Source organism: Carassius carassius, chromosome 9, assembly GCF_963082965.1.
Source record: "Carassius carassius chromosome 9, fCarCar2.1, whole genome shotgun sequence".
Taxonomy (NCBI): domain Eukaryota; kingdom Metazoa; phylum Chordata; class Actinopteri; order Cypriniformes; family Cyprinidae; genus Carassius; species Carassius carassius.
The window spans coordinates 14,395,936-14,423,016 of NC_081763.1; the positions used below are offsets into that span (position 1 = coordinate 14,395,936).

The 27,081-nt window shown below is 36.0% G+C and overlaps 1 protein-coding gene across 2 annotated transcripts; it reads right to left on the bottom strand.

Moving 5' to 3' along the window:
* On the bottom strand, window positions 1-26,876 carry LOC132149026 (gap junction gamma-1 protein-like). 2 transcript variants are annotated; one of them, XM_059557917.1, is made up of 2 exons: window positions 26,345-26,876; window positions 1-2,089 (listed from the first exon to the last, which is right to left on the bottom strand). In XM_059557917.1, exon 2 carries the CDS (start codon window positions 2,033-2,035, stop codon window positions 590-592), a length of 1,446 nt encoding a protein of 481 aa, XP_059413900.1. In that variant the 5' UTR covers window positions 2,036-2,089; window positions 26,345-26,876; the 3' UTR covers window positions 1-589. The 2 variants fall into 2 exon arrangements, with proteins under 2 accessions (XP_059413900.1, XP_059413901.1); XM_059557918.1 differs by lacking the exon at window positions 26,345-26,876 and adding an exon at window positions 5,956-6,302.
* Window positions 26,877-27,081: the final 205 nt, after the last annotated feature.

The following is a 27,081-nucleotide window of genomic DNA, read 5'->3' on the forward strand; positions in this document are numbered from 1 at the left end:
TTCCTCAAACACCCATAGCTATGAATATAAATTGTACTGGATGTGTTTGTGTGTTTGTAAATGTAGATTTACAGCTTATTTCACGGGACTGTTTGTTGGGTCTGGAAGATCACAGTATACCACCATTGCATTGGTGTATCATTGCATTGTTATAGCTTGGCATTGTGATGCAAAAGTTATTGTTTAACACTGGAAAAAGGAAGACAGCTGGTTTGGAATCGGATTGTAGTGTCATCACTCTCCTGAATGAATCCGATAGGAAGACTTTCTCAACTCACTGAATAGTTCCAACTTTGAAAACAGATGGGTATTTCTGGATTATGAGGGAATGTTCTTAGAGCATAACATAATCTTGAGTGCACAAGATTATTTTAGGAAGATCAAGAAATAGTAAGAAAAATCCATCCTATTCTTGGAGTTTCTTTAAGGCACTGAAAACACTTCAAAAAGATATACAGCATTTTTCCAATCGTTAATGTGCAGTCTTTGTAATCTGTGGGATACACAGGACATTTTATGTCTAAAAAAACTTGCAGAATTGGATGATAGTGTGCACCACTCAGTGTAAGGTCAAGTGTGTATGCAAATGTCAGATCCAGACAGATGGCTTGCCTTCTCCTGACTTGCTGCTGCTGCTGCTGCTGCTGCTGCTGCTCCCAACGCTCCCAGATTTTCCATGCTTGGACCGTTGCTTTCGCTCCTTCTGTGGTGCTTTGGTGATGTTGCTCTGAGGCTTCTCGTCTATGTCATTGGTGTTTATCTCATCGTGGTTATTGCTAGCATGGTGCTGCAAGGTATAGGCTTGAATCGCTGCCTCTAACTGTATCACATCTTTGTTGATGGGAGGGGGTCTCACCTCACCTGCAGATGGGAAGTTGTCCTCATTGGAGCCGTACTGCTGCTGCTCCTCCTGTGCGATGTTGGCACGGTTCTGCTTGCACGCCATCTTGGCATTGCTCAGGTCTGTGTATGGCATCGTCTCAGGCTTCACCACAATGTTGTAACCTGGTGGCGCAGAAGGGGTCTTCCAGGAGAAGGGATAACCAACGTAGTCTGCTTCTCGTCCGCAACCCACAACTCCGCCTCCTGGTTCCCCCTCACTGAGTGAAGGCCCACCTACTCCGACAGACACACCCCCTGCCGCAAGCAAGCCGAGCTGGTACTCATCATCAGTGGTTGATTCGTTTCGTTTGCGTAGTGCGTCACGGAGAGTTCCCACTGCGAGGTAAATCATTTCCCACAGGTTTAGCAGCAGGCAAAGGCAGCTGACACCGTACATGATTCGGAGGAAGATGGTCTTTTCGGTGGGACGTGAGATGAAGCAGTCCACATGGTGTGGGCAGGGTTTATCAGAGCACACAAAGATTGGTTCAACGCGAAAGCCATACAACAGGTACTGTCCCGCCAGAAAGCCTGCCTCCAATGCGGAGCGGGTCAGCAGCTGTAGCACATACACTCGCATCAGACCATCGTCTCGAATACGCCGGCGCCCATCATGGCGCACTTTGGATTTGGGTCGCGGTGGCACCAACCCACGACGCGTGTTGTCTATCTCAGGCACTTCGTAGATCATGGGGTCATCCTCGCGTTCCTCTTCCCCATCCTCATGTCCTGGCCGGTGCTGCCGTTCACCAAAGTACATCTTTCTCTGTCTGCGCTGAGTGTATCCGTCCCCTGCTGATTCACTTGCGGCTGGAGCCCCGGCCCCCGTGCCGCCCCGCAGTTCCTCATTGTGGGAGATCTTATTGGCCGCGTAGCCCATATAGAGCAGAGAGGGCATGGCGGACAGAATGATCTGAAAAACCCAGAATCGCACGTGTGAGAGCGGCGCGAAGGCATCGTAGCAGACGTTCTCACATCCTGGCTGGCCCGAGTTGCAGACAAACTTACTCTGCTCATCATAGTATATGGATTCGCCGCCCACCACAGTCAGTACGATGCGGAAGACAACTAGCGCAGTGAGCCAGAGTTTCCCCACCGACGTGGAGTGGTGCTGGATCTCCTCCAACAGACGTGTCAGAAAGCTCCAGCTCATGACGTCTGATGACAACGGGGCAGACAGCGTCCCACACTGCACAGCTCACAGACTCTGTGGACAAACACAGAGTTTATCAAATTAAAATCATACCTTAAAACAATTACATAAAGTATGTGAAGCATAATTATAATATTTTCAGTGTGGTTTTTGATGTGCATTGACACTTAATTAAAAATAGTGTGACTTTTCATAAAAATTTCTCAATATGGTAGACACAGGAATGAAAGTCCCATCTTTCAATGAAAACATCCAGTCAAATGAGCCAGATCTTTTAGCTATTAAGCTATGAAGGAAAAATGTATGATACAACCATTATCAGTTACTGATTTTTCATTAACATTTCAGTGATGATTTGACATTTTATTGAAACATTGTTCTGGATATTAAGCTCTGTCATTTTTGTAGTAGGTATCTGTATATGCATGATTAGAAATATGAATCGAAGAATACTTGAAAGAATAAAAAAAGGTAAAATGCTTCTTTGAACACTGTAGGGATGTGCCGATAATTATTTTCATTTCATTGATTAAAACCAATAAATGGGCACTATTACAATTACTACTTTTCTAAATATAAAAAAATAAAATCAACTGTTTTAAATGCTACATTTCAGGCCTCACAACATTAAAATATACATTACAAAATATAGATTTTCAATTTGAGATTCGCTGAAGATCATGTTTAACAGTGTTATTAAATTAAAGTGTATAAAATTAAAGTGTTTTTAAAAAATAACTAGGTGAACATTAGATGACGAGATAAACAAATGCAACTGATAACAGATATAGGGTACCAATATTCATCTATATATAGTTCATTGTGTATTCTGCTAGATATATTGCTCGATAAAATGTCAACCTAGGGTTAATAGACTCAATGAATGGAACGCTCTCTTTCACACACACATACGCACACACAGTTATCTTGAGCAGTGAGCCTGAACCACACAAATCTTCCCTGAGGGAGAACAGCTGTAGTGAGCGGGTGAGTGTGTGACCTCTCTGGTTTGTCCCTGCTTGTTCTTGGTTTGCTTTTTTTTTTTTATGAATGCTTTGTATTTCTTCTTAAAGATATAAAACAGTTCAAGCATGTAGTTTTAACGTTAAACCCAGATACATGTGCGCTATATCGAATATTTTGTGCGGAGAGTGCAAGATAAAGCACGCTTTTTTGGGACATATAAGTGCCAGGGCGATCATAATATAAAATAAAAAAAATATAAAATATAGGCCTATATATAAAATATAGAAAACAAACATGCTTTCTGCCGTCTCGTCTTGAACAGGAGAGCTTACAAAAATAAGCCGAAACTCAGCGAATACCTCACAGACATGATAAATAAATATATAGAAAGCTTTAAATTACTACTTAACGAAATAATAAAAACAAACAAACAAACAAAAATCTCAATACAATTAGCCTATAATCCGTATAGAAGGAGCGTCTAATGAGGAGATGATGAGTCAGGCAACTTCATCCTTGGCACACAGACTCAGAAAACACTAGTTTATTAGTAAATAATTCAAATATATTTTTACTATTTCCCTCTGTCACATTCATGGTAATTACTTTTTCCGGTGCTTTGCGACATCTTTTGAACTCAATTTGAATGCAGAACTGTTTATCTGCGCTGACGGACTATTTGATATGAATTTGCATCAGCATAGATTTGTGAAGGCACCTTTTCTGCAATGTCGCGCGTCTTACAGACTGCAATTTACAATCGCAACTTCATTGTGCTATTAATCCTTTCAAGACGATTTTCAATAAATTGGTCAGCTCCCGACAGCATCGGGTGTTTTATTAATGGTGATTATTTAAACCAGTCGTCTATTACGATGTCTCTCCATGACAAAAGCAGTTGCATGAATAGGCCTACTAAAGTTTGAAACAAAAATGAAACCATCAACAGAAATACTGAACACGTATTACCCTCCATGTTTAAAAATACAAGCACAGCTGTTTAGAGGTTAATGACGTCACATAATTTACCGGTATTTTGGAATGGATGTGTGAATGGTGCTTTTCCGGAAAAAAGATGGAATGTTGTTGACTGTGTGAACAGCGCATTTTTGAATTTACCGGTAAAGTCGTTCTGGTAATTTTACGGCAATTTACTGGTATTACTGTGTGAAAGAGCTGACTCATGCAGCCATTGGCGTGGTTGTGATTTTTTAAAAAGTGGAACGTAGGCCTATTTTTACGTTTGCACGTGACTGTTTTGAACCCGTGTTTAGACCCGTGTTTCCCCTGTGTCCGACCCGACCCGCACCCGTATCCGAAACAGTTGGATATTTTTCACCCGTTTCAGCCAAATTTGCGGGTCACCCGTCGGGTACCCGAACCCGTGCAGGACTCTAACAGACAGTGTTCAGATTCAGCAAAATGCCCCTGTGACCATGTCAAAGCCAATCTACACCCTTAATCCATGCATCCACACTCCTCTCTCTCTGTCTGCCATCTCATTTGATTACAGTGTGTCCCAACCTTTTTTAGCTTAACCCCCAAAACTGTATGTTTTTGACATCTCTCTTATCTGACACACATATGAGGTCTTGGATTTGTTACTAATGAGTTGAATCAGTTTTGTTTGATTAGGGAAACATCTAAAATGTGCAATGTTGGGGGTTCTCTAGGACCAGGACTAGGAACCACTGACCTAACATAAGGGCCTGCAATAATGCAGTTTGACAGTGGTGTTTGGCTGAATAAATACGTGCTGTGTGCTTTCCACGAAATAAACACAATAAAAAATGACAGCAGTGAGAAAACAGCAGTTAAGAAAGCATCTGATTACAGTGATGTTGATATTTGAACCAGATCTTCAATAAGCACTCCAGTCATGTCATGTTTATTTATATACCGCTTTATACAATAAATTGCCATAAATCAAGCCGCTTACAGTATTAAAAAAATGATTACATTAAAGTGATAGTTTGGTTTGCAGAGATTAAAGCTTTATTTAGCTCAGGAAAGATTTGATTATTGTAACCCAATAAGGTATTTTAAGAGAGATTATTAGGAGATGTCAGGCAGAAATGTTGTGTCACTCAGTTACTTTATCATATAGCTAACTGACTGGTGAATGAAAATTTCTTTATCTTGTCTGTCATCACATTTTATGTGACTTATATATTTCTTTGTATTGTAAAAAATAATTGTAAAATCATTTTAATTATATAATCTTAATATAATTTTCAAAAGCTGAAGTGAGTACCTTATTTTATATATTTGTTAGAATATGTATAGCTCATAATCGTTTGTTGCAGCCCTACATTCATCACATAATATAGTGAATATCATTTAGTATTTTCATTAATATTTTTACAGGATTAGTTCACAAACAAACAAATCCTTTTACAGCCCCAATATTACTAAAACTTAAAATGTTTATAATATTTGTTTTATAGGTTTGATACTGGTTTAATGTTTGATGAGGCTCAAACATTAAACCAGAAAAGTATTCCTTCTGCCTCATAATATAGTGGATATCACAGCAAAAACCATGCTAAACATTAAACAAAAAAAAACAAAGCAAAAAAAAATGTTCATTTTACCTCATAATATAATAGATCATTTAGCATTTCATTAGTATTATTACATACAGTTCACTCATAAATAAATAAATAAATAAATAAGCAAACAAACAAAAAAATAATCCTTTGACAGCCCTTATATTATTAAAACACTAATTTTAACAATACTGTTCTATAGGTTTGGAAAAGCAAAATGAATCCCCTGCCTGGGATTCACTGGTTCACAGCGAACAGTGTCACACAATACAACAAATGCCATGTCTACTGATACACCCAGTCCCATCCAGTTCACAGAAATACTTGATGTCAATTCAGGTCAAACAGCACTGATGTATTTGCCTGTTAAGTCACACAAGCACATGCCGTGAAAGTTGTACTCACACATACTCAACATTGTCTTTCCCTGCCTGCTTTTCCTCTTCTCATTTCTGTATCCTCCTCCTTTCTTCTCTTTTAAAGAGCAGCCCTGTAGATCAGAGACCACTGACCTTACCGCAACAGCAGAGACATACACACACATACTGTATGCGCACACAAAGCGTGTGTCTCCATGAAGAATGCGCAAGGGGGAGACTCTCAGAAAAGCGCACAATAGCCCTTTACCCCAAAAACTGGGTCAGAGGGGGTTGTGGTTTGAGGGGGGGAGTGTTATGGTTTTGATGTGGGAGGCTGCGTGGGTTAATATCCCTGACGGCAGGGGAACAGACAATGATGAGGGGAGAACAAGAGAGGAAAGGCAAAATCAGGGTTATGTTCAGCCTGTAACAAGAAATCAGATTTCCACAACCTCCCTCCTCCACACACACACACACACACACACAAAGACATGCACACTTGTCACAGATAAGTGAGTAAACAATATCTCTCCCATAACCTTATCGCCTACTTCCTCTCTAAAGCCCCTCTCTCTCTCGCACTTTCACAGCACACTGCTGGAAGGAAGGGAACTTCTTAATGCTTGCTCTTGTATTCATCTGCCCATCTTTGGTCATGGCTTAAATTAGAGCTTCCAGCGATCTCCAGCGCTCACATTCTTATCCAGACCCTGTTTTCTCCCTCGTTCTTATCTCCCCCCACTCTTTCTTTATGTGTTTCTCTCACAGTAAATAGTGAGATGAGATTACAGTCACAGGATTTTACAGATACTTCCACAGACAGTTAGAGGGAAAAATCTCATTAAAATTTCACACACATTCCCCAAGTGCGACAAGGAAACAATCATTTAATGTGACTACATTAGTTTGGAGAGAGAGGCGTTCTTGCACTGGAATGTGCAATGAAAACATTTTCCCAGTAATAATGATTTGTTACAAAAATCAGTTATTTGCTGTAGATTATGGCTTGGGAATCGATGTGAAAAAGTTCTCTGGTAAGTCCATATGAAATGTGATGAATTAATTTATGACAAAATCTGATAATGGCATGGAGGTATCTTCATTTCATCCTGCACAATAAAGATCTTAGGTTTTTCTCTATCATATAATCCCTTGGTCTGAGTGCTTGTAACTCTGGGTGAATGATCTCTTTAATTCTGAAGCTCCTAAAATAAACAGATGCAAAAAAACTTTAAAATGAAAATCCAGTTGCTAAATTCAAAGTTTAAGTTCACTTAAAACAATTCTTGCCCAGTGTAGAATTGCACAGACAGACAGCAGGGCTTTATGCTTTTCTTTTTAGGAGCACTTACAGTAAAAGTCCAAAATTTAGGAGCACCTTCTAGACAATAATTAAAAATTGGATAAAAACAATAGCCTTCTCATTACAAGGTGATATTTGAGTCCTTAAAGTGACTTACAATTAAATTTTTCTAAATAAACATGTCATCTTTTAGGTAAAATGTATATATATATATATATATATATATATATATATATATATATATATATATTAGAAGCTTTTCAAAAATTCTAACTAAAAAGACAGAATAAGGACAAGTAGAATAAAAAGAATAAGTTACCAATTAAATTAAATCAGTCTTAACAAAATTGGCACAGAAGAACACAGTGGCTTTTAAGTGTATTTTCAGACATTTAATGTGGTTCAGAGGTGGCATGAGTGCAATTAAATCCATAAATTCAAGTTCAGATTAATGTTTTAAATCAAAAATTTTGAATATAGAAATATTAAATTATTGAAATAAATGAAAAGATAGTTTAAAAATGAAACTAAAACTGCCAGCAGGTGGCGGCAAGACACTGATTTTATCACTGATTCATTTATTTATTTGATTCTTTCAAACGGCTGATTCATTCAGGAATGATGCAAGTGACTGAATAGCCTCTTTCACACAGTAATACCAGTAAATTGCCGTAAAATTACCGGAACGACTTTACCAGTAAATTCAAAAATGCTCTGTTCACACAGTCAACAACATTCCATCTTTTTTCCGGAAAAGCACCATTCACACATCCATTCCAAAATACCGGTAAATTCTGTGATGTCATTAACCTCTAAACAGCTGCGCTTTTAAACATATAGAGTAATACATGGTCAGTATTTCTGTTGATGGTTTCATTTTTTGTTTCAAAGTTTAGTATTCATGCAACTGCTTTTGTTACAGAGACATCGTAATAGACGACTGGTTTGAATAATTATACTCACCATTAATAAAACACCTGATGCTGTAGGAAGCTGACCAATTTAGTGAAAATCGTCTTGAAAGGATTAATAGCACAATGAAGTTGTGATTGTAAATTGCAGTCTGTAAGACGCGCGACATCGCAGAAAAGGTGCGTACACAAATGTAAACTATATGCTGATCCAAATTAATATCAAATAGTCTATCAGCGCAGATAAACAGTTCTGCATTCAAATTGAGTTAAAAATATGTTACAAAGTACCGGAAAAAAGTAATTACCATGAATGTGACAGAGGGAAATAGAATATATATATATATATATATATATATATATATATATATATATATATATATATATATATATATATATATTTGAATTATTTACTAATAAACTTGTGTTTTCTGAGTCTGTGTCCCAAGGAGTTGCCTGACTCATCATCTCCTTATTAGACGCGCCTTCTATAGGCTACGGATTATGATTGTAATAAAATAGTTTTTTTTGTTTGTTTGTTTGTTTTTATTATTATTTCGTTAAGTAATAATTTAAAGCTTTCTACTGATATATGTAACATGTCTGTGAGGCATGTATTCGCTGAGTTTCGGTTTATTTTTGTAAGCGCTCCTGTTCAAGACAAGACGGCAGAAAGCATGTTTATTTTCTTTATTTTATATTTCTTTATTTTATATTATTATCTCGCTGGCACCTATATGTCACAAAAAAGCGTGCTTTATCTTGCAATTTCCGCACAAAATATTCGATATAGTGTACATTTATATTGATGACCTGACTTTGTCCTGTGAATGCATTGCTCTCGGAGACAGTTAACAGTTATTTTATCATACGTCACTGCATCACTAACAGTTTCTCTCAGATGACGACAAATTTCTTCATCCGCCCGGATAAGGAGGAGCGCTTTAATTTCACTGTCGCTTCAGTTGGATGACATTTATTTAATTTTCTTAAACGGTGCGTGAATGCGTCACATTGTTATGATTGGCCCGGAGTAGACGTCTTACGTCACCGCGTTCTGAACTCGTACGTGCTCATACCGGTAATTTTCCTTCTGTGTTCACACAGAGCAGAATTCCGGCAACTTACTGGTAATGTTACAACTTCTCATACTGGTAAATTGCCAGAACGAATTTACCGGTATTTTTTTAAAAGATCCTGTTCACACATGATCTCTTTACGGCAATTTACCGGTAATTTTCCGGAAAAGTCTGATTGACTCACTATATTCATTTAAAATCACATTAATTCATAAACAAAATACATCTGTGTTTGAATGAAGATGCGCAGCGGCTCAGCTGTCTTTGTTTCAAACTATTTTCTACAACGAAACAGAGCAAAATCAGACAATGGTATTATAGTTAGACAACACCATGTAAGTCACTTAATTTTAACTTCTTGTTAAACTGTTGTATTAAATCAGTATCACATTTACAAATTCCATAAAAAATCATTAAAAGCTGTCACTCATCTTCATCGCAATCAATTATAGCTCTCTACACTGCACAATAAATCTCTTATTACACCGTTTACACTTTGCTTATGAAAGGATTCGTGAGATATGTCTGTGCAAAAACACGTAGAAACCTTTGAAGTTTTCCCGAGAACAATCACAAATATGATGATGATCTGGTCAGTCGCACTGGTGGTCCTAACGTCAAATATTTTTTCATAGTCGCACGCAATGTCCACACAGTATATATTATATGAACGCGATATAGATTAGCTTGTCAGTGACCTACGGCTCAGTGTATAAAATGTCACTCCATCTAAAAGCACGTGATGGAGATTTACCGGTACTATTAATCACAGAATCAACTTTACTGACGAGATGCCCTTGTTTGTTGATCAAATAGTACAAAGTAGATGAGTTAAACTAAGATGCAGAGTGTATTCAAAGTGCTGCCATTACTGTCTAGAGAGTGTGTGGAATGCTGTGCTGTGATTGGTTGAGCGGATATATCGCATTCTGCAAAAAAGGCACTGTCGCTTGTCACAGTTTGGAAAAAAGGGAGAAAACATGACCTAATAATTCTGCGAATATTGCATTTTGCATAAAATTTAAAATGTACTTTTCATACCGACCAGAAATTATAAAAAAAAATGTAATGCCATTTATCGCATTTTGGAACCAAACTAAAACATGGTTACATTTTTTTTTTTATAAAAAATTTCTGATATATATATCTGAACTACACATTGTTATATGATCTAAACTCATTGTCATTCACTGTAAACTCACTGTGATCTGACTGGATTGGCCACAGTCAGTGTGTCCGATTCAAAAAGTACCAACTCAAAAGAGTCATTTGTGTCAGAAATTTGACTACACTGGTTGTGGTGTAAGTTTTTGATTTAGTAACAACTCTGAGTCATTCTGTAATTGAACTGCCAAACTACATTGGATGTACTGTAGATTAAATAGCAGTGTTGTGGCGCCACTGAATAAGTAGTTCAGGAGGGATGCACCAATTATACATTTCTCAGCCAATACTGATATTCAAGAATGACATCTGCGATACCGATAGTTTGGTTTTCCTAAGGGATAAAAAATCTCTCCCAACTAATGCTGTAAACTATACAGGGAACCCTCTCATTTGGTACATTATTATGATATTACAGGTTAAAATTAACAACAGAGCCCAAACTATTATTCAACTGCTATTTATTTTCACACTCAAATAAAAACTGTGTACAATTCAATTGCTCATAAACATTGACTGAGAGATTACATGAGACATGAAAGATTTCAGGAAGTTATACCATATATTTCTTTCCATGTTCATGCATGTTTATTAACTTTATCAAATCTGTCACGCAACATCTCGGACTGTTAAAACTGCATTTATTGTTTAAATATTGTGATAAAATGCATAGAATTTCAGAGCTTAAACTTGAACTATCAGAAGTTACAAAGCTCTTTGCAATGCTGGATGGGGGTTGCCTAATGCGTTATCACGTAAACTTCCTATACACAAGAGATATTTTCCTCATACAAGTTGCAGTCCATTTTTTCACCATTGGTTGACAGGATATGTTGTGATTATCGGCTGTTTTTAAACAATCAGCCAATAGCTACTGTGTTCAAAATCACCCCATACCCTCATTCACTATTCCCAACATTTGTCCACTAATATACAGTATAAGTGAATGAAAATTATTGAATTCAGACACTGAGTGCACCAGACCGGCTGCCGTTTTTACATAGTTTGTGCTTGCTGTTTAATATTCCTTTAAAACTTTGCAAACTGGCAGCAAAAGCAGTAATAAAAGATTTATTACAAACTCTGTCAATGAAACTAGCATGTAAAAATCTTAATTAAACTATTTAATAATCAATTAAAATGAAATGTATACCTTTATAATATTACTCTGTGATATGCATGAATTAATTCGGCACGACCTTCACCATGCATTATGGGTATTCTCAAGCTGCTCAGTGCACATCGGTTGTACACTCGTTATTATGGTGCATTATGAGATAAATGAGTGCACTCGATAATGTTCTCTATGGTTTTGACAGCACTACAAATGTTTGTCCCCTTGAATAGTACCCTATTTAAGATTTTAGGGGATGATTTTAGGCACAGCCTAGGAGAATGTCAGTTCATAACTTACATATTAACTAACTAATATTTCTTCACACTGCACATAAGGTACTCCGAGTTACTACATTTGTATGCAGGCGGTTGAGTCCAGTTGTCTAGAGATTATGTATTTGATATGCATCAGTTTGAGTCAGCTGTAAATTTAACTGTACATCCTACTAAGCACTTAAACACAATGTAAAAGCCTTAATTTTGTGTTCAATCGTCCATGGTGAACCTTTAGCACATATGTTATTTTGTCAGATGACGACAGCAATGGCTGAATCAGGTTTAGATTAGTCTTGAATATACAATGCATGCTTATCAGGGGGAAATACTTTGCATATGATCATTTATGTATAGGGAGGTGTACTGGACTGGAAACATAATGTGTTGGAGCACAGCTTGAGGCATTTGTAAGTGTCATGAATACGCAGTTACTCACACATAAACCCTGCTAAATACATAACTAAGAGAAAGAGGGAAAGGTTGTCATACTTCTACTTCCCCAGGCATCCCAGCACCCGCCTGTGTACCTAACACTTTTTAATTAGTGGTGGGAGGGCAGATTTTTAATTAGTGTTAAGAAGGCAGACAGTGCTGTGAAGAACAAATTGGGAGGTTTAAAATGTTTAAAAGATTAAAATGTTTGCTGTTATGATATGAGCTAAATGAGGCATCTATTTTGCGATTATATCATGAATTGAAATGAATCTGAGGGAAAGCATTATATTCTTCCTGCAGAAGCTAAACAAATGTATTCATTGTAAATCTTAACATTGTGATATCTTCAATATAAAACTCTAAACCTGAGTTTACAATAAAAATATTTACGAGCATTTGTTGTGGTTGCTTGCTTGAACGGTGTGCTTATTAAAGGGACGTGAAAACAGCTGGAGGTTACTGCTAGAGCTCATTACCATGCACTACCTATTATGTCTGTAATCCCTGATAAAACCCACAGCACACAGCAGTTAATCGTATAAAGCATCTTACAGCTAAATTAGAGGCAGTATGTTAAATCTTTAGTGCCTAATTATAGACCATCAACGTATTCAATCATCAAATATTAATTTAATTATTAATTTAAAACATTAACATACATGCAGAAAAAACATTACAGACTTTCTCTTTTATGTATGCAAGAGGGATTTTTTTCTGTGCTTACAACCAGTTTGTTTATCAAACTAATGAAATGCTTCTTTACATACCACCGAAAACATACAATAATTCTATGTTAGTCTTTATAATATCCAGGTAAAATAAGACACTTTGTAATTGCTTGCCTTTTTATATATATATATGATCTGTCTGAATCTCATACTAGTTTGTTATTAACATAAGGTTTTAAATATAATGATAAATGATTAACCTTCAAGGGATCGTTCACTCTACAATGAAAATCTTGTCAGGTCATGCAAGATGTATGCAACTTTTTTCTTCAGTAGAACAGTAAAGATGATTTTTGGATGACCTGAGCGCAAGTAAATGAACAGCACATTTTCATTTTTGGTTGAACTATCCCTTTAAGTGTCCCACTCATTGCAACGTCTGCCCAAAACGACTGTATTGTGCATTAAATTCAAAATTGTCCCAAAGATGTATTCAAAAACACTCCAAATTAGCTTTCCAAATCACATTCTCTTCCATTCATCAATTTTGCCCTAAGTATATTGAGGTCTTTATACTCAAGAGTAAACACACACACACACACACACAGACACACACACACACACACACACACACACACATACGCGTGCACACACACACACACACACACACACACACACACACACACTCTCTATCTTCCTTTTCTTGCACATGATAGGTACATATTGAATAAAATTTGTACCTATCATGGTACATAATTTTGATAAAAGCGTCTGTTAAATGCATAAATTTAAATTTAATTTTACATTTAAATTTTCTCCCTTTTCTTGCTTTCTTTCTAACACACAGATGCGTGCAAATAATAATTTCTGTCATACACCAGAGTCAGTTTCAAACTTTTAGAAATTCATCAAAAAAAAAATGACGGTTAGAAAGTCAAAGATGTCATCTCAACATTTATTGATGACTTTAAAAGAAGTTCTTTACATTTAAACACTATGAAATGAGGTGAGATATTAGGTACATGCTGACTGTAGCAGGCACCTCCACACTGAAGCTAGAAGATTAATCAAAAAACCTTCAGGGGAAACATAGCTGTTGATTACATCATGAAAATACCATATAAATTGCAAAGCTTGAGTCAGCTAAATGCATTTTTCCTCAAGGAAGACCGTTTTTCATACTGACACCCTGACAGCTTTGATTGACAGAGGCTTTTAGGCAAAAAATACACATAGGAGATGGAATTATGAAGGTGATAAAGGGAGAAAGAGTGAGAGAATGAAAGGAGAGATATACTGAGCACAAGTGTGAATGGGAGGGGTAGGAATGTTGGAAAGGTGAGATAAAGAGGACTGCCAGGAGGGTACAATGCACAAAATTAAGAGAAGAAATATGAAGAAAAGAACGAGTGTCGAAGAGGATAGATTTTCTTTGATGCTTGAGGTTGCGTGGTCCACATTTAGAGTCCAACTTATAGGAAATATTCCTATAAATTTGGTGACTCATCTTTAGAAGCTTGTTTCTGCAGCAGAATAAAAAAATTATTGTGACATTTTAGCTCATAATTCAGACTTTTTTTTATATATATCTGTTTATATCCAGGGTTTTTGACCAGCCTACAAAAAATTGTTATGTAAAAATATGTTATAGTTATGCTATATTATTACCAAATACTGGAACTAATTGATCATTGGACTTATTGATCTAAGCTTATGCACCTCTGAGGTGCATAAGCTCAGTGATTAATGAGGCCTACAATCAATCAGTTCCAAAGAGAGATGCAAAACCTGTGTTAAATTAAAAAACAAGCTGACAAAAAGATTGAATCCAAGATCTGGTGATTTTTAAAAGGCCAGTCATATTTGACCAGGAACACCAAATTAGGTCTAGTATTTTCAGCAAAGCACAAGGGTTAAGTGAGGGCTGCAAATAAAAGATGAGATGTGTTGCAGTGGAAGCTCTCATTAAGGATAATTCAATAACTTTTTGTGTGCGAACATCTGCTCGGTTTTCCCTAATGTTGGGGTAAAGTGATTAGCGATCCCCTACAGGAGTTTTGCAAAATCATACACACACATACACACAAGTGTTTACACATGTCTGTTGTGTTTTGCGTTCCGCTGCTGTATGTCTAATATGCAGAATCCCCTAAGAGACACTGTTAATTAAACAGACAGACTGGCATGTCCTGCTGAAGCTTTGGGGGAAGCTGGAAGTGTACAATGTATCATTGCACAACTTTGTGAACGGAGTGCCGTTACCTGGAAAGAGATGCTGGATGCAAATCACACATAAGGCATAAAGCTGTGTTGACAACCCAAAGAGACTGGTTGTACCATCAGAGAAAGACAGCACCACAAAGGGAAAAAAAGAAATCAACACAACCATCTTTCACATTATTTTGGCTAAGTGCATGATAAACAAACATGTGGTTCTGAGGCCATTTCTTTTTAATGAATTTGATTCACAAATCTGTCCGAATCAAACTCATGATATTTCTTTCAAAAAGTAACAAAAATGAAAATGTATATTCTCTTAAATTAACCAATACTAATCTTTATTAAAAAAAATAATTATTAGGGGTGTCATGATTCCTCAATTCACGTACACGATTATAATAAAATCCGTGATTTCATTTTGGCGATGTCAGTTAACCGGCAAAATACTGGAAGTGGCACATTTCACGGATGGCAATCCATGAAAAGTATTATTAGACCATTTTGTAAGGCTGTACGAATTATTAAAACCATAAAAAATATGCATATATAAAAAAAAGCTGTGTTATTGTGAATTCACAAAGGCTGTGATTAAATTAAATGAATATATGCTCTGCAGGTTTACTATGCACTTAATTTATATGCATGTAGGTTACATTACAAACTCAATCTTTGTATATTTTGTGAGTCTGAGTTGCTTATAATGTTCATTTGGCAAAAATGTGCACCATTCTATCAGATTTATATGGTAAATCGTTTATAAATGTATGCCAACAGGAGAATGTTACAAATATTGCTACAAGTGTGATTGCATCATATAATAATTGCTGTTAATAATGTTCATCATCTGGCTGACTACGTCTTGTATTAATTTTTCTGAAAAATCCTGTCATATGCACACAAACTGACAGTCACCATTTATAAGCTTCTACTAAATATTGTAGAAACGTAATATTCTGTAAAGTTGCTTTGTAATGATTTGTATCGTAAAAAGCGCTATACAAATAAACCTGAATTGAATTGAATGCATCAACTTTCTAAATATGCTAACTGTTCATCATGACTTTGCATTATTTGATGTTCACATGTTCTTGTTCAAAAAATTACAGTGGCTTTGCATTTCTATCATAAAGAAGTGGACAAATATTAAAGATTAGGTGGACATTTTAATGAAATGTTATTTAGTCAATATTAAACAAGGATTAGGTAATCGTTAGGCCATTGGCATTCTCTGCAGGCATTTGATATAATACATAATGTACATAAGTTATGATTGTATTGTCTTATTACATTATGTATTTTTACCATTTTGTTAAATAAAACCATATGATTACTTGCTTCTGATATTTTATTTGAGCCTATTATCATTGACTCATTGCTATTATATATGTATTTTAAGTCATTTTATATTATTTTAAATAATTAAATTTTTATTACCACAAAAAAGGATCTGATGAATCAATTAATCATCAGAATAATCAGCCGATTACTTGATTACTCATCAGTGACAGACATCATTTTTTATTGTTTATTGTTTTATTTCTTTCATAATCCCTGATGTTATGCCCCTGAAATGTAAATATGACAATAGTTCCTATATTCTTACAATATTTTCCTATTTCTATTTTGTCAGTTTTAGTTCAGTGTACACTACCCTTCAAAAGTTTAGTTTAAGAAGAAATAATTGTATTCAGCAAGTATTAATTAAAGTGACAGTAAAGATGTTTACAGAGTTACAAACAACAACAACAACAAACAAAAAAACAATTACAAATAAATGCTGCAAGAGCAGCAGGGCACTTGTGGTTCAAAATAACTAGCTTCACACAACATTACACTTGGTAGTGTGGTTACATGTGTGTGTGTGTGTTTTTGGAAAACCCAGTTAAGGCAGTGTGCTCTTTACAGCTGAGCTACTTCAGGCAGAAGATTTTAATGGTATAATTCACATTATTTAACAGAATACAAACACACACTGCATAAGACAGTTTTTTGAAGCTCTGTCGTACAGCTGCTGAGTCCATTTGTAAGACAGCAGTGAGGTGACAGAGGCAATCCAGAGGCAAGAGGAGAATGCCAGCACATTTTTATAAATGAATGCAATAATAATGTTGCCCAGCATTTCTATGAATGGTAATGTACACTGATGAAAAAAACAAGTGGCCTGCAGAGATGTCATTTTTAAGCACAGCACGGACAGAGCATGGGCAAAGATATCAGTGTATATTTAAAACAGAGGTCAAACCAAACCTCGCTCTAGCTCTTTCATGTATCTATATTAACACACACAAACACTGGAGCATATTCATCAAACCATGCAGAAACTGTAAATGACTTGAGGGAAGAGAGACAGACTGCTCTGAAAACACACACGCTACAGCTATTTACATACACAATACACACTGCTCTCATTCATGCACAGTACACAGAAAAGGCAAGTATTTTACATCTACAATCCTCAAACACATCATACACATATAAATGCTTTATCTTAAAATAGAAAACTGTTAAGAAATGATCACAGATTGTTTATGTATGTATGTGTCAATGTAAAGGGGTTAAAGGGATTAATCTCCCTGGCAGCCCTTCCCCCAATCCCTTCTTTCTCTCGGCTCTGTCTCTCTTCCCTTATTCTTCTGTGTCTGTGTGTTACTGTTAACATCATCCATCCAACTCCTCCCACCTTTACAATCTTTTCCATCAAACTGGATTTTTGGGGGTTATGCAAAGCATGTTTGCTGGACTGGTAGCTTCCTAACTGGACTGTGTATCTGTGTATCAAATTATAGACACTACAATTTCCCCACAACTCTGCGATTATGAGCCCTTCTCCCACTTTTTCCAAGTCCAGTTTCCTATTGTTTCATGGCAGGCATCTATTGATGATACAGTGAATGACCAGTGCAAGAGCATATCAAAGTGTACATTCAGCAAAAAATATGAATTGATGAATGAAATAAAAAAAACAAAGAGATTGCAGCAAAACAAAAGTTCAGACCAAAGCCACTCAAAAGGATACCACCATGAATTACACTGTGAAACCCAACATAATAAACTGGTCATTAGCAGGTTTATATACACTATTGTTCAAAAGTTTGGGGTCTGAAATATATTTGAATGGTTTTGAAAGAATTCTCTCTAACACTTTATTTTAGGGTCTCTTAGTTGCTTATTAGCATGTATATTACTAGAATATTAGCCATTTATAAGTAGTAATTAAGCACATATTAATTATTCTACTTATTCTACATGACCTTATTCTACAACCCTAATCCTACCCAATACTTAAACTCAACAACTATTACCAAGGGGAAAAGTCATAGTTAATAGTGAATGTGTTCCCTAATCTAAAGTGTCACTGAATTCTCTTTTGCTCACCAAGGCTGCATCTTATTTGATAAAAATACAGTAAGTAATATACAATTATAAAATAAGATTGATCAGCCAGGAGGAACAACAGTTATTTGTGGGTATGATCTAATATTAACTCTAATAAATGCATGTACAAAACATACATAAACACAAATTGTATTGGAGAAAATGGCTCATGATGCAAAGGGTTGTGCAACATTAAGAACAACACACACACAAACACTTATAGAGATTATGGTATTGATTGCTGTCATTTCCGGAGCTTTTGTCTTTATTAGACTGCTGTTAGACTGATGAGAATCAAAGTGATAATCATTACCGGTTACACAAACACACTTAAATACACACATTGGTACACAAGTGGATGGCTCGAATTTGGAAAGCCCACAATGTCTGAAAGTATTAATTTGGAAAATATGATAATAAATAAACATAATCCTCTTGTAATAATACACATGCAAGCATTTGACATTATGTTTAGGATCCATCATCTCCAAATTACAGATTTAGTTTAAATTGCTTACAAAACTGCCCAAGTATCTGTGTTCAGAGCCCACAGGCTTAAACCCCAACAGCTGGGGGCTCTCTGTCTAAATTATGAGATCATTATTTTTTGTACTGATTGCAACATCATGCCTTTGTATTATGCATACAGAATGATGTAAATAGACATTGTTGAAATGATCTGTAAAAATGAATTGAGCTTTTAAATTAAGAGTGTAGATGAGGAAATGTATGAACTGCACTATACAATGGCTACTGACCTGAGAAGCCCATTCATTTTTCAACAACAGGGCTGATGAGACAGAACAGTGAAAATAAAATGTTTCTGCAGTCAATCAACATTCTATAAAATCATCATAAGTGTGTTATATTTCTGTATATTTTTGGCAATAAAAACATGCATGAACAGCAGTGTGGTAAAGCTTATTTTTAATGATATTTCTTAAAATACAAAAAATATGTTAATGTGTATATTTAAGTGCACATGCTTATTTACTACTGTTCAAAACTTTGGCATCAGTAAAAAAAAATTCAGCATGGATGCATTAAATTGACAGTAAAGACATGTACACACACACACACACACACACACACACACACACACACAAAATATGCAGCACAACTGTTTTGAACACTATAATAATAATACAATAATAATACATGTTTCTTGAACAGCAAATCAGCATACTATAATGATTTCTGAAGGATCATGTGACACTGAAGACTGGAGTAATGATGCTGACAATTCAGCTTTACCGTCACAGGAATAATTTACTTTTTAAAATATATTACAATAGAAAACAGTTATTTTAAATTGTCATTAAATTTCACAATCTTTATCAATACAGCCTTGGTGAGTATAAGAGACTTTTCAAAAACATTACTGACCTAAAACCTTTGAACAAATTCAATATGTAATTTATTAGACAGATTCAAACCAATAACTTACGGATCTTTTTGGCTGATTCACTAAAAGAAGTGGCTAAAAAGAGTCATTTGTTTAAGAATGAGACTGTGTCTGAACACAGTAATTTTGATTGTAGCCAATAAATACATGTTTTTATCCTCCTTGTATTATTTTCCTTGAGCTGCACTTAAAATAACTTCACATTCAACTTAAGACTGCAAACACACAATACAAAGTGGGTAATATATTTTTTCCTTTGTCATGGAGCAGCATTGCCACTGAATTGCGATGCGGGAAACAATGCTGTGTACACACAAATAGTACACATAATTAATCAACACACGGGGAGTGAATTAACTGTGAACATTACCTCAGCTCATCTCATTATCTCTCTTTTTATACTCACGCTATCTGGTTCTTATCACCCATGCTTTTGTTACTTTGCCTTTCTTTTCATTTCTTCATTCCAGTCTTTTTTGCTTTCTATACCTGCTTTTAACAGTCTCACTTGATCAGATCACAAGTGGTCAGCCAAAACAGATTTGATTTATACTTAAAATTACATGAATCTCAAATGTACCTCTAATGTACCTAGCTAGCTGAGTATAAAACCTATGTTTTTGAGCAATGATGACATTATGTGCTATGCTGGAGGTGGCACTAAAGCTTTAAATAGGGTTGTGTTCACACGTCACGATGGAGTAAAGATTTAGTGAGGGTCCACAAACATGGCTTTGCTTTGGAGGCAAATTCAGCAAGACTGCACTTTGTTTGACAATTTATTCTGCCCCCCAGAAAAACAAAACAAAACAATTCTCCGTTGGACCTTGTGCATAAATGTGGCCAAAAACTTTCATATTCCAAACATATTGTCGGAAATATTTGTTCTTGCATGTCAACGCTAATATATACACATCTTGGCCCTAAAACATCTTTCACACAGCTGTAAACAGTAGAGCTACACATAGCTTTGGCGTTGACTTCAGTCTGTAGTCACTGCTCTAAAACACACAGCACCATTATTGGTGACATCATCTTCTAGTAGGCACTGCAGGAAAGCCCCTCAACACAAAGCTATGAACACTAACTGAAAGCTGCTGAAGTAGAAGAGGAATATTTACAGATACTTTCCAACTTTGTACTTACTGCATAAAATAGCACCTACAGGTCAGGTCTGACTACTCTCTACACTTTTATGAGGTAAATGATATGGAGCACATAAAATCCTAAATCCGTCGACTCCACAGATTTAACACTTAATAACATGAATTATGCATTAACTTAGTGTGCCATTTTACACATTGACTGTTAAAGCTAATCCAGAGCTGAGGCAGATTAGTGCAGCATCTGCTTGTTATGCAACATACTAACACTTTTGCTTTTGCTCTACTGTACCTTCCTCTCAACCTCCATATTTGTGTCTTTAAGATGATTCTTGCACTAAGGCTTCTTATGCTTAAGTATCTGTCATTTTGTTTGATATTCAGATTGCATAAATAAATTTTTATGCTTTGTTAAATTAATAAAAACATTGTTACCTTGACCTGTTGGTGATTCCTGTTTTAAGGTGCAAAAGCTTAAAAGAACACTACAAAAAAAAACTATTCTTAGTAATTTTTTTTTCATGTACGAAAATATATATATAAATTATTTTTAAAGGTTGTAAATAAACAAAGCTTACTGGAATATGTTTTAAAGAAAATACAGTTTAAGTCAATTAAAAAAAAAAAAAATTTAAAAAGTAAATAAAAAAATATTTTACATATTTACAAAAAATTACCTATTGTTTTCTAAAAACAAAAAATAAATAAAAATTACATTTTTAAGAAATAACGTATGCCAGTGAGGCAAGACTTCATATGGCATAATCTGTTTGTCCTAGCTTGTTTCACATCTCAAATTAATGTATTGTCACATAAAATATTTAAGATATAAAGATACGTCATTTAGATATTTGTACTGAAAAGAAGACGAAAAAAAAGTAAGAAATTATTTTTGCAGTGAAAATAGGAGAAACAGCTTGAGTACAACTAAACAGAATGAGTAAAGGAGAAATATTTTAGTCTCCATGGAAACGATGACTTGCCAAGAGGGGCTTTCTTCAAAACCTGAGCTTTAAGCTTTTGATCAAGGTATGTGTGAGAATCTGTGTCTGTGAGCGTGTTTGAGAGAGCGAGCGCAGCAGATATGTGTTCCTCCACTGACGAATCCCATACCTGCAGATGACTCTACAGTAAATGAGAACCATGTCTAAATAAAAACTAGATTAGACTCAAACAATAGAATTCCATTTCCACGGACACAATCATTCCCAAAGGCAAACGATGCATTTCCATTACAGTTTAGAGCACATTAAAACATAGGAAAAATCAGTTGTTGGCCTGAAGAAAAATATACACAGGAATTGCCCTCTATTTTACAATAAATGCACTGGCAAATGTTTTTTTTTCTTTTTCGCTCATTCTTCTTTACCTTACACAATCTTACAGTATAAACACTCCATCGGACAATATAAATAAACAATGTTTGTGAGTAGGAGAAACTCCTACATCTCACCTAATTTTTTTTATTTTAAAAGGCTGAGTTAAAAGTTGTTTTACTGAGGGGCACTTGTCTTGTTTTGTCTACTTCTGTCTATCTTTCCTTTCCCCTTATTATTCATGTCTTGCCTTAGGAAGAAACCAAGAAGAAAAAGATGTGACAACATAAGGGGAAACATTATAAATACATTGAGCTATTTAAAACTAAAGAGAGATTTAATTTAAGAGGGAATCGAAATGAAAGAGAAGGCCAGGGAGGAAGAGCTAAAGTTGCTGGGTTAGCGTTAGCACGCTAGCATATGTGTCGCCATCGGGCTTTTTCCTCGTCTGGAGCACATGGTGGCCCTGCGCTCTGATTGGTTAAGTCCTTGTGGCCATGGAAACCCAGCCATGGGTGAATGATACCCCCTCTAAACATGACTTGAGGAAAAGACAGGAAACAGGGACATATCTCTCTCTCTCTCTCTCACACACACACACACACACACACACACATTCAGTCTAATACTTTCTGATCTGTGTTGTAGGACTCATGTTTCATGTTGATGATGTAACCAAGGGGTCTGTCACTGTGATCAGAGTTAGAGGTGAACGTAAAGGAGAAACAGATCACATGGAAATAAAAAAAAAAATAATAATGGCAAGAACAGCTTGTTTTTCGGACTTGTACTTTGTTGTTGATTTACACTTGCTGTAAATGAAAAGCAAAACTACCTCTTTTGTCAAAAGAAGTGTTTAGCTAGAAGAGACAGCCTGAGTGAAGTACACACTAAACAATACAATACCTGAATATCTGATTCAAATCAATGACTGTCTGAGACTGTTTGTCTGATTCAAGTAAAGGACCAAAACAAGGGAGTCATTTACTCATGAATCACACTACATTGGTCATGTTGGCCTTTTTTTGGGTTACAGCCAGCAAAGACAACCCAACAAAAAGACATTTATTGTCTATTTAATGTGTTTGTCTGAGCATAAGAGTAAGGATCTTTCTACTGGCCCAGTAAGTAATTCAGATTTATCCATTTTTCCACTGGCCTCAACATAAAGAAATAAACATATTTATCAGTTTCAAATGTCAAATTTTAGATTAGCATTTATCATTTTAAACTTACAAGTTCATTCATTTTATATTAAAATTTAATATTTACTATTTATTATTTAAAAACTATGAAATATTTATTATTAGAAATGAACCCATCACATTCAATTCCGATGTGGTTGGTATATATATATAAAACATTTTTTATTTTATTTTTTGCCAAAGTACTATACATTGCGCAACACTGCAGACACTGCAGATGGAGTCTGCAACGTAATATATTTCCTTAGTATTTCTTACCCTGTTGTCCTCTGTCAACAGAGCCCATCTGATCTTTGACACAGGTTGTGTGTCATCAGAGACTTGTGCATGAGAAAGAGAGTTTTGAAAAAGATGATTAAAGGCAGGCCATGGGAGGGAAAGCTGTAAATCAGGATGGCTTGTTTGTGTGTGTTTTATGTGGCCTCTGTTGTCTCCGTGTGCACTGTCTTTGCAGTCATCCCTTGCTGTCACAAAACATTAATACTGACTGCAGATTTACTCACTCAGCCACAGAAGCTGAGAATGCACACTCACATGTCTGTGTGTTTGTTTGGACGGTAAAGGTTCACTTTGGCACTGGGAATGTCACTGAGGATCTATAACTACACACACACACACACACACAAATAAAAACATGTTGCTTCTATGGTGTGTGTATGTGTGTGTATCACACAGAATGATGAAGTTGTTATGATATGAATAATTTTGATGATTAGGACAGCACCCCTTTGTGGAAAACACACGATGTACACATACAAAAACTCACATAATTACAGACTCTCTTTATAGTGCAAGTATGTTTTGCTTAGACTGTGGTTGCCAAATGTTAAAAATCTACTGTTCGCCACCATTCATTTGAATCTCCATATGGATAACCGATTGACGAAATTACTGAGAGGCTTCAGATCTGGGTGGTAAAAACTGGCCTTGACCAGCCGTAACGAAGCAGTCTGTTTTGTCTCTTTGTGTGTGTATGTACACATTAGAAAGCTGTACACAGGCCAGGTTCCTCAGATCAGGCTCCTGGACTTTAGAGTGCATGAGCGTATGTGTAATTGCATGCCAGAAAGAATGTACTCCTCATCGCTCTTTCACCCCGGTGAAGAGCAACATCCAACCCTTTCTTTAGTATTTTTCCAAATGTCTACTGTGTGTATGCATGTAATATGTCACATAGAAACATTGTTGTATCACACACAGGTCTGCCCGATAGACTTGAGATGAAACAGTTGAACAGAAAACATAGAACGGAAAATAGTGTGTGTGTGTGTCTGTGTGTGAAAGTGGGTGTCTTGACATGCCATTGTGTCTGTATGCATATCATATAGATATACTATATAATATTTATTTACATTTAATTATTTGTATAATTTTATATTTATATAACTACTCATTCATACTAGTAAGGCAAATTATTTTAAAATGTAATGAAAATTTAATAAAATGTAATGTTAATCATAACCCCCCCCCCCCCAAAAAAAAATTAATAAACAGGTGCTTCTTCTTCTTTTTTCTTTAAGTTTTTTAAAGACACTTTTTTCACACAATAATAAATATTGTTTTTTTTATTATTTGAATATGTTTTTGAAGTCACACACACACACACACACACAAATTAATTTGCATACACAAAAAAAAACATAAAAAATCTTGACAATCATAACATTATTAAAGTTTGCAAGCCCATCAGAGCTATAAATCTATCACTGGGCAAATAAACTTGTCAAGCTTTTCATGATTATTTTATCTTTAAGATCATTGCATTTTCAAATAAGATGATCTACAGCTTACATTGGACTATCACTCTCCAGCTTGTAGACAACAGGTAAAAATACCTGGACTGTTCTGCGAACGTTTTTGATGGTTTTGACTGGGTTGTAATTTTCTTTACTGTCTATCTGCCTGATATGAATTTTTAAAATTGACTGATAGCTGCATTAAATCCTATTAACCGTTATTTAAAAAATATAACAGTACAGCAAATATTAAACAAAAGCTAGAAAATGGTAGTAAAAACACCCAAGAGGTATTTTGTGCCTTTACGATCCACCTCACCTCTGCTAATGAAATACTTTATGCTCTAATATCAGCTAATTGCTTTAATCAAATGTTTTGGTGCATAACTGTGACAAATACCTGCAAGGGCTGTTGCTGTGAAGCAGTGAGCCGAACAGCAGTACAGTACAGTGTACATTCAACTTGAAAACATGGTGTCCGCTTAGCAGACATTAAACAGACAGACCCAGACCAAACACTGGATTAAACTAGCTGAACACGAACACTATGAAAGCAATGGAAAAAAAAATACATTTAATTGCCATTCTACGATCGCAAGAGCAATCCTTTCTAAAGCAAAGATACTTTTATGGACATTAATTGATGCCAGAGTAGATAATCTGACAATAGTGAGGGAGAAACTTTCCTGGAGATCTCTTCTTTATTGAAGGTGACTTTAACAAGTATCTTCTGCTTTCAATCAAAACTTTTTTCAGCTGTTTTTATGGTTATGCATTATAGAAATAAGAAATAGAAAGAAAGAAAGAAAGAAAGAAAGAAAGAAAGAAAGTATTAGGAATAAAATATTATTGTTTTATTAACTAGGCTACACAGTAGAAGAGTTGAGCTACTTAAAGTTTAGTGATCAGTAGGCTACATGAATGTTACACAAAGTAAAGAGCAAGAAACACCTCCAGTATCTTCAGAAGTCTTCGCTTTGGTTTACAACGGAACAAGTATCAATTATATAATTGAGGGATACTCATCATAATATCGCCAAAATATGGTAACGCGCTCCAGTTCTGTCATTCACGCGCACGTGCCCAAAATATCTTGTGAGTAAAACACAAATATGACTCTTACCGCTCTGCGAGTCTGTGATGATTATTTTAAGGAGAAGGATATGCCCGGTCAAATGACGGAAGGTCCTAGATTTTTAATCGCTGCCCAAGTCCTCCGCTGTCGGACTCGCCTCCGTCTCCGTCTTGTCACCGTTGAAGACTTCACGAGACCTCAGAGCGTGAACATATTGCTCGGTAACAAACGCTGTTTTACCATGTACTGCGAGTGCTGTTACTGTTCGCGTGCAGTCTGACTAAACACAGTTTGATAAATTCAGTCATTACGAAGAATTCAGTGCCGATACGCACTCCCCGCTGAATTCGTTTTCGGCGCGTCTTGCGCGAGATCGTCTCGTGCCAGTATTTAACTGGCGAAATATTGTCGCGCGCTTGCGGTGTCATTTTCAATCCCGCGCCTAAAGTCGCCCATTGCAGCGAAAACCTGTGAACTATACAACCTACTAACTGTCAACAATAAATGGCTACGATTTCAAGCTGTGTCCACACCTCGTCTCCGTCCTCGTGGGGAGGTTGGGAAACAATGACTGCTTCCACGTACGGCTCACCCAAGATACTTTTTTGGTTGTTTATCATGGAGAAAGGCGAAAGTGCACGACCTTGTCTGAGAGATGCTACGGCGTATTAACACCGAAGGGGAAGCCTGACGGATAGTTGAACACTGACGAAAGGACTTTCTGACAAGGCGAAGGATGATTGACTTGCGCGCGCGCGCACGCGAGAACTCATGCATGATTTTAT